The 16,682-nt window shown below is 35.2% G+C and overlaps 4 protein-coding genes across 4 annotated transcripts in view; all 4 read right to left on the bottom strand.

Moving 5' to 3' along the window:
• Positions 1-2,504, bottom strand: part of LOC105167611 — a gene marked incomplete in the record, with an annotated part of 2,912 nt that extends 408 nt beyond the window's left edge. The window contains 2 exon segments of the mRNA XM_011087383.2: positions 605-1,482; positions 2,212-2,504. Coding sequence (XP_011085685.1) covers positions 605-1,419 — 815 coding nt within the window.
• The window catches only part of LOC105167614 (LRR receptor-like serine/threonine-protein kinase RPK2), a 20,497-nt gene extending 7,064 nt beyond the window's left edge, over positions 1-13,433 (bottom strand). The window contains exon 1 of the mRNA XM_020695769.1: positions 13,421-13,433. The gene's annotated coding sequence lies outside the window, so the exon portion shown is untranslated. The remainder of the gene's footprint in view (positions 1-13,420) is intronic.
• Positions 3,257-6,182, bottom strand: LOC105167612 (ninja-family protein AFP3-like). Its single transcript, XM_011087384.2, has 2 exons — positions 5,244-6,182; positions 3,257-3,793 (listed from the first exon to the last, which is right to left on the bottom strand). Exons 1-2 carry the CDS (start codon positions 5,845-5,847, stop codon positions 3,444-3,446), a joined length of 954 nt encoding a protein of 317 aa, XP_011085686.1. The 5' UTR covers positions 5,848-6,182; the 3' UTR covers positions 3,257-3,443.
• Positions 9,907-14,687, bottom strand: LOC105167615 (ras GTPase-activating protein-binding protein 2). The gene is made up of 8 exons (XM_011087386.2): positions 14,520-14,687; positions 13,544-13,731; positions 12,240-12,534; positions 11,732-12,151; positions 11,431-11,552; positions 11,282-11,347; positions 10,588-10,651; positions 9,907-10,432 (listed from the first exon to the last, which is right to left on the bottom strand). The coding sequence occupies exons 2-8, from the start codon at positions 13,727-13,729 to the stop codon at positions 10,215-10,217; spliced, it is 1,371 nt and encodes a 456-aa protein (XP_011085688.1). The 5' UTR covers positions 13,730-13,731; positions 14,520-14,687; the 3' UTR covers positions 9,907-10,214.

Raw genomic sequence — 16,682 nt, 5'->3', positions numbered from 1 at the left:
CAATCTGAGAGGGAAAGAAAGAATAAAAGGGGGCGTCAAATTTCAAACACTCGTATTTCTAGCAGAAGACATGAAGCCAACTTGCTCAGACACTCATGAAGGATCATGGGGTTTTGTATATGTGTTGTTTAAGGAGCGATGCTATTACGGTAGACAACAGATTACTGTACTGAAAAATATGAAACGGAAGAAAAGAGGTAAGTTGGATCAAGATAGATAGCTAAAGAAAAAGGGTGGCACCGTTGTGAGCATAGGGTAAAGGTGCCAAGAGAACTAATTCAGTTAAGAAAATTGGTCTTGACATATTGGCAAGAAGGATAGATGTCAGTTATATGTAGCTTAACAGCTGAATTTGTGCTGCAGGATAAATTTTATCTTCAGAGACTGCAGGCCAGAAAACATAGCAGATTCCCAAGATCATTGAATAGGCACATCATGACAGTCGTTCAGACGTGAAATATGGTCAGTTCAACAACCTCGTTCAAGATGGTGAGTATCAGATATCCTTCAAGTTCTTTAATGTGCATAATTTTTCGAAATTTGAATACTTAAGACACTACCATACATGTTTCACTGTATTAAATGCTAAACCCAAATGTCTTACACTGGGAATGCAAATGAGGTGCTGCTGTTTCCACTCTCATTAGAAAGGCGAGGCGGGCTTGGGAAAGTTGAAGGGTTACTTAATGAAGTAGCAGCAGTCTCAGCAGGCGGTTCTTTTTTAACATCCGGCATATTAGCAGGAGCAGGAACCAGACTTTCCTTTACATGATTCTCCACAATTTCCCCCGCAGGGGCAACATTTGTGCTTCTAGGGTCATCTTTCTTCTCAGCTCTTGAATCCCCGCCTGACGGTACACTAATTTCTTCATGCGTAGGTACTTCCATAACCGGAGGAAGGCTGCTCAACTCACTCTTGGGTGGTGCATTGTTCCATTCTTCAAGCCTGGGGAGATCCATCAGATTGGAATTTGCACCGTTCCAATCTTCAGGTCTGGGAAACTCTCCTGACTTCCCATACAAGATAGCATAATCCCGAGAGAAACTATTATTTCCCATATGAATACTAAACAAGGACTCATTTGAGGCAACACTCCACTCTGTGGGATTTCCAGATTTACTTGAAAAAACAGATGCAGGAATACGATTTGGATCATAACCCGGAGGCTGCCCCATCGTTTGGGTAGGGGGAGATTTCATTTGCGCTTGGTCAGGAGAACCAGTCGACTGTTCTGGCGAAGATGACGGACTTTCATTGACAGAGGACCTTTGAAGGTTGCCCTGTTCACCAATACTGAATTCCAGTGAGGAACCGGATGAAGAAGAGGCGTCCCCATTGTTTGATTCAAGAGGTGGTGCTCCATCTTGAGGATTTTTCTTTACATTCTCACTGCTTGTTTTCACATGTTCTGGTTCCATTGCTCATCTGATTCTTCAAGTCCTCAGGATATCTATATTATGAGCTGATGGTTGATGGCAGCACTGCATAAGGAGGGTACATATTAATAAGTTCAAGACTAATTTAACTACAACAACGAGCATCGACCTGATGTTGTTCAATCAATAGAATAGTACTTGTTGAGAATTTGTCATTTGCTAACAAATTTCCTTATGGTCTTCCAAGATTTTATGTCAATTTGTTCAAAACTATCATTTCAAGAACCAGCAGAAAGCTGCTCTGAAACATGCTAGAAAAACACATATCAAAAGAATAACAGCGGAAAAAATGAAGACATACATACTTCCCATGTAGATCCATCTTGTCATTAAAAGTCATGCACACGAAGCCTGTCTTAACTCGATTCTAAGTTAAACTTCGGATTTTCTTAAATATACAGATGACGTTTTCGCACCTGGAATGCAATACCAATTTACAACAGAAGATCCAAACTATTGCGGAAAAGGCAAATGCCCCTAAAACTAAGCATTTAAACAAATTGCAGCAAGAAGTTGCAGATAACACTTTCTTTCTTCAAAGAAAATAGCTAGGATCAGAAAAGATGATTGATCATTGAGACAATGAAGAGTTAAAAACCCTCAAAACAACATTGCATATAAGCGAACAAAATGCATATTGGGTGGGGTTCTTGAAAATCATCAAGAAAATCAGGGATATTTTCTGATCTCAAACAAATCTTGATGCCTCGCACATAAATGTTTAAGACCCTGATGTAATATCTATGTAAAAACATGAAAAGTTAACAAACATACCTAAATCATAAGAACCAACAATCCTGTCACCAGAATTATAAGGTTCCTCCCCCCCCTTTTGTCTATGATCCAAATGAAGGGATCATGCCAAAGCAAAACCTTCAAGAAAACCCACAGGAAGATATATGTGAATCGAGAGATTCCCAAATTTTGCAAATTAAAATTGTGATAAAAATTTTAGGGCAAGGGAGGATCCCAGGAGTTGATGTTAGGGTTTATTGTGGGAAGAAATTTTTGTGCTGAAAGGAAGGCAGAGCGCCCATTTCGGGCATTCTGTCCAGCTTCGATTTCTAGCCAATTGCATCAGAATATATGTAAATGTCTGTGTCTGTAACAAGCTGCATGCATCATGCATTGCTGCTCATTGCCGGAATTCCCATTATTGTCCTTTGCTTATTTTTAATTTTATCTTCAGAAATAACTTATAATTACAAAAATTAATATTCCGAATATTAATATCAAATATCAATTATTATTAATAAAATAAACACAAGTATTTACTCTAATATTAAAGTAGAATAACAATTTATCTGTTGAACCCATAACCTTATAATCATAAAAAATTCAGCTCAGCTACTATGTACGCTTATCACAGCTTATGAAATATTTTTCGATGTTTTCACTTCCGCATGTGAACAAATATAAACATACTTGAATTTTGAGTCGAAAATATTTGATTTTATTGAATCAAGATAATATATATCTTAGCTAGTGTAAATAATTTATTATTTAATTAGCCTTATTTTCGAACATTTTTAAATCAATGGATGTGTTTTATGTTATAATTATAATAGCTTGTACCTAAACTCAAACTCAATACTTTTACATTAAATTCAAGTACCCATAAAAATAAATATTTTGGTAATTCAGTGAGCATGTAAATGGCATGATAAATACATAATTACTACAATCGCATAGCAAGTACAGGATTACTACGTTAAACTCACTCCTTGGGCCACATGATAATCCTCTGACCTGAGCAAAGATTTTCGGACAAGATCACAGAAATAAATAACCAAGAAGCAGCATCCTAGACACATAAACAGATGAAAAGAGCAAACACATTCACAATACCATACAAGTTTTCAGGTAAAATTTCCTGCAACGCCCGTTTTCTCGTTTAATACATTCAAAGCTAAGAAAGTAGCATCCTGAAACTAATCTAGAGTCTGCAGCTAAATCCTGCCATTAAGGGGTGCATGGTTGTCCAAGAAACTAAGGACAAACTACGACTAAAACAGGGGGAACGGGTTCACGACAATGTGCTTCAACGGCTGCGCTACGTCACCACCACCGCCGTGCTTGACGAATTCCGCAGGTGAAAGAAACAACCCATGGCAAACACAGACGATCTTCACATCGTCTCCCCTCTTATACCTGTACAAGAATCCCTCTGTCTTTCTAAAGTTAGGTCCGGATCCCCTTGTTGAGACATAAGGCATATCCAGTAAGGCGGTCCTCTGCACTTCATCGACCCCAATTGGATCACTTTCAGCACCCTTGACGGCAGGTATCTGGATGGTCTGCTCCGGCAGAATTGGAAGGCTGGCGGAGCTGCTGATAGTGGAGATTCGATTTCCTCCTGTTGGAAACCAAGAGATGAGCACAGAGAATAACAGATTAAATATCGGTAATATGTAAACGAACTTGCTGTTTTATCTATCCGTGATTTTCTCCAAGTCCGAGACCTTAAGAAATGAAAGTTCTGTCATGCCATAACTTCCTACACACATAAAGGGAACAGAGTAGAGTGCTGCATTGATCAACTGGTCTGAATACACATGCAACACCTATGATCCATTTCAGGCGAATCCTTTAAGAACACATTTCTATGAGTGATAATATGTTTATCATCCGATGTATCTTCCAGGCTACCCATACCATCTTTACCTACACTCGGACGACATGACCTAAATCACTTCTAAGTTTCTGTTCACCAAAGAGTATCAAGTAGACATGGCAATCATTGCCTCAATGTGTATGCAAAAATGAAAACATGGAAAGGAACGGCCTTTATGGACTATTACTGTAGCTCCCGCATAATAGATTATTCTTGTGCTACTGCACGTGTGCCGTCTTGTACACAATGTACGGACAACAAAAAGGCAAATTTGAAATCTCATTTATACTCTCTTTAATTTAGTAAGCAAATAAATTCAAGACGACACCTACGCAAGAAGTTAATTTAAAACGGAAAAGGCCAACAAAGTTCAGGATGACATGTGTTTGCTAACACGGGAACGGATAGCACAATCTAATACGACAACCAAAACATACGTAATGTAGATAAAGCTGTAAGACGACAACCAACGCCGCCAAGATACTTGACTACTCACCGCCCTGGCAAGAGTGGCGACAAATTCTCCGTGCAGCCCGGAGAAGCATTCAATTAAAAGCAGACAACTAAGTAAACAGCCAAATGCGGAGGGACAACAGATTCTCCGCGCAGCCAGGAGAAGCATTCAATTAAAAGCAGACAACTAACAAAACGACCAAATCCGGGGAACTATATAAGGCAGGCAGCCGACAAAATGCAGGGCAGAAGCATGACAACACTCAGAGCACAGCCACACTAAGCATACTTAGACTTGTACAAGTAGCAAGAACATGGCCTATATCAACACAAAAGATTATCTGCAACAAGATACTGTAATTTTATCAGAACTCATGAATGACCCTGCACACTTCAGATAGCAATTTCTAGAAGCAATAATCCTGTATCCCACAACCTAAAAAAACCTAGGCAGACAGTACAAATGCAAGAACAAGACATACTTATAAATGTAAACAACATTTTTAAACTATTATCAATAATCCATTGTCATCAGAACATTAAAATTGCTGCATAACATGGACATGCAAGATCATGTATCAATCACCAGCAAGGCAAAAGAAGATTCTTTTTCCGTGTGTGTGTGTGTGTGTGTGTGTGTGATAGATACACATGCACATACATACACATGTACAACACACACACACGTGCCATTTTCTATTGATATGGAATTAGGAGATGAAGGAGAGTATATATATACCATCAATGAGTTGATTCTGGAGATGAGAAACTCTAGCTGAGCCACTACTTGTTGATCCAATTGAGCCTTGTGATGATTGCATCAAATTCCAGTTCTGAAATCCATTAAGAACACCTTCATGCGATCCACTCCCATTATGAGCATGATCTTCAGAACTGTTGTTCTCTTTATCTTTCACCCTCACATTCTTCAACTTCTCCATTCTCTTCTTCCTGGCCTCCATACACCTAATCGACTGCAACTCCTTCCGGCGGCGCCACTCCTCAGTCTCGATCGGCAGGGAGCATGCTCTCGTCAGCGGCGCGTAACTCTCACCCGCCACCCCACGCGCTTGGTGGCTGCTGCTCCCGTTGTCAAAGGAACCAACAGGGAGAACCAAGTTGGATACGGAAGATGAACGCCGGAGCTTCTTCTTTGCCGGGTCGACTCCAAATCTACCGTTCATTGAGAGCCCCAAATTCAACTCTATTTCTTCATCACCTTCTGCTTCATTCTCATTCGGGAAACCGCTTTGGTTCATGAATTTGTGCCGCGGATCTCTTGAAACCCCATTCACGGGCCAAGAAAGATTGAGCTTCTCTCTGTTTCCTTCAGCTCCAGCCATTTGAAAACCCCGAAAAAGATCGAATTTACACAAGCCCGGTTCGAAATCAAACAAAAAAACAGTAACAACTCTTTGAGGCAACACTCAAACAGGTTCCTCTTTTTTTCCCGGGAAAACAAAAGAAAAAAAGACACAACTTTGCTCAATTTTAAAGTTTAAAAACTCCTTGAACCCTCAATGCAGTGAATTTTCTCAAGAAAATGAAACTGAATTATGGGTTTTCTCTGGGCTTCTCGGCAAGAGAGAAACGGCCGGCAATAGAGAAAGCCATGAGAAGTCGAGAGAGAGAGAGGGAGAGGAAAAAGAGTTGCTTAAAGAAAACTGCAGTAGAAGAGTTGAAATGGAAGGTGGATTTTAATTAATTCATTCATGGGGGCGGTGGGCGAAATTACGAAAATGGATCGGGAAGTGTAACGTAAAATGGTCAGAAAATGGACACGTGGTGGAAGGAGGTGCCTCCGCGGTCGTCCACGTGGTCGAGACCCCCCCCCCCCCCCCCCCCCCCGGGCGTTAGGTGCTCTCATTTATTGATTTTTGTTTTCTCTTTTTTTTTTCAACTTTTTATATGTTTACACTTTAAAAATAAAATAAAAATAATTTATGATTTTTATTTAGTTTTAGACAAAGTGCAGCTACATCTCATAAAATTTGATATAATTATAAATTTTTTTATTATTTAAAAAATTACAAATATTATCTTCTACCGAAAAATATTTATGTAACTCCTAAATAATGAGATGATATATTTTATCTTATTGAAATTTTTTAATATATATATTTAAAAATATATAAAAAAATTGAGAATGTGTCAAATAAATAATTCATACGAAAATATTAGTCCATAAAAATAATTTTAAAAATTATAAAAAAATAAAATTATAATCCGTAATTCAAAGGGTATTTTAATTAATTCACCATACAAAATGGATGAAAACTTAAAAAAGCTTACAGAATGAGCTCATTATTAGCCAATAATGTCTTAGTCTAGTAGTTAAGACTGAAGTCCCATAAAAAGTTTCGAGGTTATGGATTCAAATTCCACCAGACATGATAATTGTAACTAGTATTTATCTCATTCAACATGAGTTTATTGTAATATTATTATAATTTGACTTTATTGATCGAGTGGAGGTATTTCTTCAATTAATTGATATCGATGTAATTATATAACCATAATTTTTATATAAAAAAAAGTTTTTTATTTATCAAAAGTTAAAAATTTAAATATTACAAAAGGATTTAATGCAGTGGGTTGGACGAATTTATGTAGACAACTATATATTTAGGTGTCTTTTTATGAAGTAAGAGATAAGACAAACAATTTAAGTTGGTTTAGGACAAAATTCTTCCGGATAGAGGTGGGTCAAAATGTCCACGTAGGATCTTACTCACTTGATAAAATTTATGTCTTACAATTTAAAAAACTTATATGTTTAAATTTTTTGAGTAATGATGTATGTTTATTTTGATAAAAAAATATTTATTTCATATTTACCTCTTTAATTGCATTCACGAGTGAATATGTATATGAGTAATTTGATTAAGAAAGATTTGTTTGACACGCAAAATAATATAATAAGTCACTCGAGAATAAATATTAATTTTGGTTTATTTTTTTTTTAAGTTTGTTTGCAGATTTTACTAACGGATATATCTTTTTATTGGACATAAACAAATATCAGGAATTCAAGATGTAATTTTTTAAATCACACGAGATTTGTAATTACACCAAACTCAAGGGATGGCGATAATTATTCCTATTTTTATTCAAGGGGTGCTTGTGAAACTTATTTTAGATTCTCCTTAGTTTTTTTTTTAATTAAAAGTTAATCAAAAAGAGTTTTTTTTTGTTTTTTTTTTTTTGGTATTTATACTTTTGAACGGTTTAAATTAAGCTCGTTCAAGTCAAATGTTATAAATTTTCATTTCTTTACTCCTCTGTTATTCACTAATTTTTTCAAATACTCCCAATTTTTATTAGTGATAATTACACTCTTCTACCCCCGAGATCTGGTGTAATTATTCATAGACCCCCTGTGTAATTAACTGAGGGACTTATTTGTTAGATGGAAGCAAACCTCAAGGATACTAGATATAAATTTTCAAACTACAGAGAATCTACATATAATTACATCAAACGTTATGAAAAAAGAATGCAATCATTCCTTTTTATTAATATCAAACTCAAGAATTTTACAATTTATTCCCAACGGACAAACAGAAGCTACTGCAAACACTTATTTAGTTGATTTGTATCATTATTTTCTTTTTAAAAACCAGCCCACAATTTTTTTTAATAATAATGTATTATTTTCTTGTTCTTTTTTAATATATTCAATTATTTAAAAATAATAATGTATCAAATTAATATTTTGAATATATAAAACAATATAGTCATGAATCGAATTTTATAAAATAAAAATAAAAATAAAAAAGTAGCCCACATACTTAGTGTGTGGAAGAAGTGGGTGGATTAGACAATAATTTGGGTGATGAATTGACCCACACTAGGATTGAAAAAAACACACACTGTTCCTCGGACTCGGAGTTTGTTTTCAATCATAGTAAAATAATTCGTGCAACTTGCTCAACTACTTTAATGTGCTATAGGGTCGTTGTCCTTGTCACTTCCTAACAAAACGGGTACCTACATTCCATTCATTATTACAGTCTTGTACAGACGATGTTGATGTTTTTGGTTAATGTACGTGTAATTTTTTTTAAAAATATAGAAATTATTTATGTAAATAGACTATATATCAGGATGTCCGGAAGTATTTATCTCTCTAATTTGGATTAAATGCTTTTTAAATAAACTTTAATTTCATTTTTCAACAAGAAAATAAAATATTTAATGGAGAAATTAATTAATATGGTAAATTACAATAAGTTGTTCTAAGGTTGGTCATAAGTAAAATTCTTCCTCTATATTTGAAAAATCACGAATATATTTTTGAAATTAACGATCACATAGCAAAATAATCTTTATAATGGACTATTACAAAAAGAAATTTATTGAATGATTATTAATATTATGAAAATATTTATAAATTTTTAAACTAAAAAATCAATTATGATTATAATAAAATTCAGTATAATTTCAAAGTGCACAGTAAACCAAATCGAAGAGAACCAACCAACCCAAAAATTTATCCAATTTAATACGAGAAGGACGTCCTCTAATTAATATTAGGGAGGATGTTGTAATGATTAATGTGGCAACTGGTCCTGGGAGAATCTCCACTGCTACGCAAAGGGGAGGTGTAAAAAAATCTGGAGGTGGACCCTCCGAGAGTTCCAAGTTGCACTTTTGGGGAGCGTGACAGTGCGACACGTGGAGATGCCGGTTACGAAAGTACACGTGTCGCGTAGTGGTGCAGATCAACAGGTAAGCAGCATGCAACTTGCTGAGTACGACGTGTAGAGTAATGGAGCCGAGCAAGATGTTACGTCATGCGGCTTTTCGCACAGCCCACTGTCAGGTGAATGTGGGCCCAGCCCTCTGCCTTTCTTCACTTTGCAGAGGCAGCAGGCCTTGTGGCCCATTTATTTATTTCTTTTATCTATTAAACTGCTAAAAAATAATTAAATTTAGAGTGAGTTACATATTCACCTGTTAGGTGAACATCTTAAAATAAAATTTCTCTACTAAATAAAAAATATATTTATAATTACAACTACACCTTAAAAAATTATTTATAATTTTATACAATATAAATAAATTTATATAATTAAATCTAACCTCATAATATATCAAGGTCATTCACCTTTATATTTAATCATAACAAAGTATTCTTATAGCCGATCAAATATTATAAGTTAATCACAGTTGGCCATAATACATGCATATAAAGTGACAAATTATACAAGTGCAAATTCCAAAACGTTATTTTCCAACATAAAATAATAATTACAATATATATATATATATGTATAGAGAGAGAGAGAGAGAGGCATGGTTTTGATTTGTTTGGTTGAGAGTTGGGGCGACTAAGAATTTGTTATGTACTAACTTGATTGTGAGGCTGAATTGTTCAAGTTAGGAAAGAAAACAATACATTTGGGAACTGAAGAAGTCAAACTTTACAATTTTCAAAAGTTTGAGGAGTAAAATGTGAAGTTGGGAGAGAGACATTGATAAAAGGGAATCAATCATCTCTGCAGGTTACATTCCTCAACCCTGTGAAAACCTCATATCCCTACATAAAGATATGTTAGAAAGAATCACTGATTGGAACTACACTATAGTCATCTCATTGTGAGACAAAAAAGAAACAAAAGGTAAAACTCTGATGAATTAACTTTTTACTGTTTCTGGTGGATCGCACAGGCAATGAAAACTGTCAAAATTGCCACCAACATCCACTTCATGTTGAAGCCAAATTCTGATTTGGACCGGAACGACGACCTCCCCTCCCTCTTCCTTGTTGATAACCTTCTCCACTGCGACCACCGCTAAAGTTTCCTCGGCCCCTGAAGCTGTCGTTTCTCACATAGGTCCAACCACCGCTGAAGTTTCCACGACCTCTGAAGTTGTCATTACGAAACCCTCCACGGGAAGGGAACCGACCCCTCCCACCGCCAACTGCACAGAGATGAGTATATCTTATGAATCTTGAAAAGACAAGTCCCCAGCACAGAGAGAAAATTGGTTATGAAGTACCATATATCATGTGCTTCTGTACTGAAGGTGTGTTGTATTGGAACACAGAGAATGAAAAGTTAATGCCTCTGGCTTACCTCTGGTTGTGGTTCTCTTTATTTCCACAGCAGCTTGACGATCGCCAATAGTTATAGGAGAAGCCTGAAGAGTAAATCCTTTATTATACAACATAAATACGGAAATATACCACATTAGGAATATCAAATCATAGTGCAAGGAGAAATATGTAGCATTCTGAAATTAGAAAGGTAAAAATTGAAAAACTAGACGTAAATTTGAAGCATGTAAAGCAGAGATCATAGATAATCCTCTTCCTCAAACTTTACTAACCTTACATGGATGCATGTCTCCAAAGTTTCAGAGAGGTAAGAACAAACTTAGAGCAGGTTCCCACTTTGTTTCCAAAATTGTTTTTAGCAGGTGTAAATTAGGGGAAAGAAATAAAATGAACAAAGAAAAAGACAGGATAATTGAACTTCTATCAAATTTGTGATCCCTTCCAAGCTCCAACAAAAATGACTCACTTGTATCTTTTTTACTTATGCTAATACCATGAAGCACCCAGAGCAACAAAAGAGTTGTTCAAGAGCCAGCAGGTAATCAGAAGAGCTTCCTAAAAACAAACATAGACACTAAAGAGGCCTTCTAGCATTCACGTGACCTCAAAGAGCAATTCTTAAGCAAGGCCAAGACTGCTAGTAATAACACTGTCTGGACTCTGAATGCAATCAGAAAGCCAAGAAAAAGAAAAACAATCAAAAGAGCATAGACCTTGATTGCACTTTGCATGGAGCTGAATTCTTGAAATTCTACAAAGCCAAAACAGAATCCTTGTTGCTGCAAACAGAGGTACAATATTGTATCAACATAAGCTGAATAAATACAACAAAAAAGTAGAATGGCATCGAGGTAAACCCAACCTTATTACTTCTGACTTGGACCCCATTTTGCTTAATAGGCCCAAATTTCTTAAACTCAGCTTCAAGCTGAGCTACTGTGACATTCAGAGGCAAATTGCGTATGTATATGGAGTGACCCTCAACTGTCAGAAATAAGGCATATAAAAAATCAGACTGATATACTCAAGAAAAAAGATTGGTTAATATCTCACAAGCACATGCTTTTGAGGTTTTTTTTTCCCTCTTTCTTGTTTTCACTAATCTTAGATATGCCATGGTGTTTGCTCATGCATGTTATGGTAAATAACCCAAAACAGACTACCTTCATCCTGAGCATCGTTACTTTCTGGTGCAACAACAGGTGTATGATGGGCTGATGCTTCAGAGCCTGAAGCCTCTGCTGCTTGATTAACAGATTGTTTTTCAGTTTTGGGGGAAGCTACTCTTGCTGAGTTAGCAGGAACATAAACTTTGGTGGGCCCCTTCTTTGTTTGTGAACTAACAATTGATGCATACGACTTTTTAGGAGCATCTTCTTGGGATGTAGAACTAGCTGATTCTGTTGCTACTGATGCATGATTCTCATTTAAATGAGACCCAGCTTCCACCACAATATCTCTATCCTGACTAGCCGGTCTCTCATCAATCACTTGGTTATTGTCTTTCTCCTCAATAGTCTCAAATTCCTGCACATCAGAAGTAACATGGTCTGGTTTGGGAGGATCAACCACCTGAGCAGGCTCTGGAAACGAAATGAATAAATAAGAAAGTGGAAGCAAAAGTAATCTTTGTAATCAGATGTTAAAATGACAAGCAATGATAAAACCAACCTGGATCTTGTGTCAAAGTGCTAGATGGTGTGTCATTAACTCCAACCACCGCAGCAGTAATGTCAGGTTCACTCTCCTCCACATACCTGAAAACATCATTTAAAACATAGTACCCTTTGTCTTGAGGAGCGAGAAAAAAGGTTTGAGCGAATTTCCTTTTCAGGTTGTCTTTTCCAGTCAAGCACCCAGTTACAAGGACAATCACCCCTTCCTTGAAAGAATCCTGAGCATCAGCAGTCTTTATCTCTGCTTTGTAGTTCTTGTAGTCCAAGGAACATATTTTATCATTAATGCTCTGGTACAAGAAGAAAACAGAGCATGTTAGTAATTGTCAAATTGGAAACCTAATGAACTCAATCAAATATATAATAACTCGTTCGATTAAAATAAGTGATCTACTTATCAGAATCAAGCTACAGTGGAAGAAAATAGGGATGATCAAGGTTTAATATGATAAAAACTGGTTAAGGTAATTTCCATATTTTGCAGCGGTGCACAAAGGTCGAGGAAAATATCTTACAAGGATACTTTTCTTGCACATTCCTTGCATATTGTTTCCTGCAAAAATTACAGGATGTGGAAAATTTTCAAGCTTTGGCATTTATTTATTTATTATCCAATATCTTTCAAATTATTTGAAAGATTTTCTGCACAAATAAACAGGTAAAGTATAGTCTTTTAGTTTTCGTTGAATCCCATTGCGATCAGTTTAACCAGAAGCACCTTCTCAGTCTGTTGCTCAAATCCTCCTAAAAGTGATTTCATGCAAAATTGTATATTACCACATATGAGTATGGGGTGGATGCTCATCAGAATGACCGTGGAGTGTCCAGAAAATATGGATAAGAGAAAAATCAGATCCTGATTGAATATGTCAAGCAAGAATATACAATAGCTGAATCCAATATGTTTTGAATATGAAATATTTTATAAAAGTTGAGATCAACTTGGAAATAAAAACGAAAAATTGAAAGTAATTCGAAAAAAATTTGCACCTTTTTTCCTTCTAATTTTCTATCTGGTAAAATCTTTCTTCTTCCATTTAGTTGCCAGTCAATGTTTTAGATGAGTAACATATTAATGTAGACACAACTAATCCTAGTTGAACATATAGCATAATTCAATCAATGATGAATAAGATTCTTCTGGATTAAATGTGAAGCTCGGTAAGGTCAGATAACCTTGGAAGAGCATCTCTCCAAATAAATTACCACAAATCTAGAACTGAAGAGAAGCAGGTTAACTAAAAGAAAACTTGAAGATAGAGAGATTCAGGCATTCAGTAAAATCCTCAATATACATACTTTCATAGTTGTCACAGTTGTCATAAGTCCATTAGGATCTGGGCGACTCAACACACTTGTATCCTGGTAAAATCGGTAAACCAGCTCAGGAGAGTGATGGAGAATATGGTAATACTGCTCCACAAAAGCATTTCCAACCACTTGAGCACTGGGAGCTTGCTGAGGACTTGCAGTTTGCATAGCCATTCCTATGAGGAGTTGATAAATTAAAATTAGAATAGAATCACTTTGGAACTCTTTGATAGACAACCACGTGAGGCAGTACAAAAGAGCCCCATAAGTCTATATTTCCAACAGTACAGGAACTGGGAAATAAAGCCGAAAACAAAGCCATTATCATATCACCCCACATAATTGTTGGCAGTTTACAAAATCAAAATGCCAATGGAACAAAAGGTGACAAGTCACTGAACCCTACTAAACTCCCAACCAACCATAAACCCAAACATAGACAACTATGGTTTATCACCAAGCATTGTAGAATAGCACATACTAGTTTCAACTAACAACCAAGATCCCAGCAGGGCAAAAACAAAAATTAACTCATCACCTTAAAGACTAAAATCATATAATAAAAAATTCATTTCCATATAAACCCTAATCGCTTAATTTCTTTGTCATGCTATAAACCCCTTATAGCTTCTCCAACAATGCAAGACTCCTCGCATAGCAGCATTCAGATAAATCTCAAAACGAAACAAAAAAAAACTAACCAGAAACCGAGTTTTTACTAATTCAACCAGCAGATCTGACCGTGATAAGAATCAACAAAAAAAAACCCTCGAAGCAAAAGCTACAGCGAACAGAGAGATTACCAAGCAAACCCTTCGATTAACAGAAACAAACATTCTCGATCAATCGAAAGATATTGAGCAAAAACCCCCCACATTACATCACTGATCACGTCACAATAAATAAATACACCAACTAAAAGTGAGCTTGGCGTGATCTGATTAACGAATAAATTGATTGTTACCTGATTAAATGAACTTGGCTTTGGGAGTTCAGAAAGAGAGTGACGAATGCTGAGCGACTGGCGTAGAGAGAGAGAGAGAGAGAGAGAGAGAGTACGAGCGGCGAGGAGATTTGGAGAGAGGAATGTGTGCGAGAATTGGCGACTGGTAAAAGCAGAGACCGAGTGAGAGTGAGAGACCAAAAGCTTTCGCTCCTCATTTATTATTATTATTTGAAATTAATTTATTTATTTTTAAATAGCTTTCCTTTTATTGTATTTCCCTCCCTAATCTATATTATTAATCAAGTGATAGAACTTTATAATAATTATAGTTAATTGAAAATATATGCATGGAAAATATTTTTATTTTTATTTTTATTATATTTTAAATATTAATTTTATATATAACTCTATTCATGCATCTTGAAAATAGATTTATTTTATTCTTTTTTATTACTTATTTATTTTTCTTTTTTTTTAATAAATATAATTGGTATATCGAATATGTTTCAATTTTTAATAAATTTGTAAAAGTAACAAACACGTTGAAGTTTTCATATATTTGAAAATAAAAATGTACATATATCAATCTAATATTTTAAAATTACAGTATCAATATAATAAATTCAACATTTACGTTTTGAACGAGCAGAACTCGATGATTTTGAAAAAAATTTATTGGAAACCTATTTTGTTGATTATGATTGATATAAAATTTAATTGATTGTCAATGTGATAAAAAATTTCACTAAAGACAAGATGGAAAATTAGCCTACTCATATGACAAAATTACAATATTACAAATTAAGCTAGATGACAATACTATGATCTAGAACAAATATATATTGTTGGAGGAAAAAAAAAAGAAACATACTTTTTAAATTAGAAAAACCATATTTATTTATTTTCATTCGAAGCCATTAACCTTTACATTATTGTAAATAAAATTACTAATTTTATAAAATTAGAATATTTTAATTTATTAATATTCACTGCTCTCAGCATACCTTCGGATGGAGGCATATTGATGTGTGGAGTTTGAAAAATATATGTTTAATGCTCTAATTGTTTGTATTGAAGACTTTTAATGATTTATTTTTTATCAGAGGAGTTAAAAATAGAGGCATTTGTAGTAAAACTTTGAGTTCTTTTAGTATATTAGTGTTGAAATTAAAATATTTTGGATTAAATTATTAATTGAAGTATAAATAAATTGATTAATAGTTGAGTTTCGAATTAAAAGTTCATAATAATTTTAGTTTTTTTTATATATATTTTCGAGACAATAAATTTATAAATGCATACCATATTTGGTTCATGCACATATTTTATGGGTCGATCCGAGATACATATAAATTTTTTTATTTTATTTTGAATTGGCTAAATTGAGTCAAAAACATGTTCAAATACAATACGTGGACAAATTAATTTATGTCAAAGACTATAGGGTGTTTAAGGTTAATGAAAGTGAGTCCAAAGATTTATGCCAAAATGGAACTCTTCACCTCATACATTATCTGCATTTGTGGAGATTGTAACAACTTCTTATTTAAATTAATAAATATTATTTATCCATATTATTTCTTGTTTCGTAATTTATTTTGATAGACACAAAAATTGTCTGTTGTGTGACCACATATATTTATCAAGAAGATTTGTATCTATAGTTTCATTTATAGATTGCCCAAGTCTCACGAGGCGCCTTCCACAATGCGGGGAAAGGGGCATCGTGTGGTTAGCAGTCCGCCGACTACTTCCACCAATAGCAACACACAACCGAACTCCCGCTCGACACTAACACAGGGCGCCGACAGGAAAAGCAATATCGATAGCAACAGCAGCAACAACAGTAAGCAAGGTGCAATAGGAAAACAGTAAATTGAACACACGATTCCGAAAGTGAATTTTATTATATTGAAAATTGCATATACATTGGACAACGATGCTAGCGCAAGGGGATCGCCTTAAGGGGGACACTAGCACGCACACTACACCAAGCTTCGAGAACTCATTCCTCCCCATAATAGGCTTAAAAAAGTTTTTTCTATTTAAAGTTATAGATACTAAAAAGGTTGAACAACGCACCTCAGGAGGTCTAACGTCCCCCTGAGCAAAACAAAAGACCAACGCCTAAAACTTTAAGAATGCGGAAGTCCAGCGTCTGTCGGCGAAGGTTGTTTGGTC

Source organism: Sesamum indicum, linkage group LG8 (assembly GCF_000512975.1).
Source record: "Sesamum indicum cultivar Zhongzhi No. 13 linkage group LG8, S_indicum_v1.0, whole genome shotgun sequence".
Taxonomy (NCBI): Eukaryota; Viridiplantae; Streptophyta; class Magnoliopsida; order Lamiales; family Pedaliaceae; genus Sesamum; species Sesamum indicum.
Note: the sequence above shows the minus strand (reverse complement) of the source record. Positions and strands in the feature narration are given on the sequence as shown.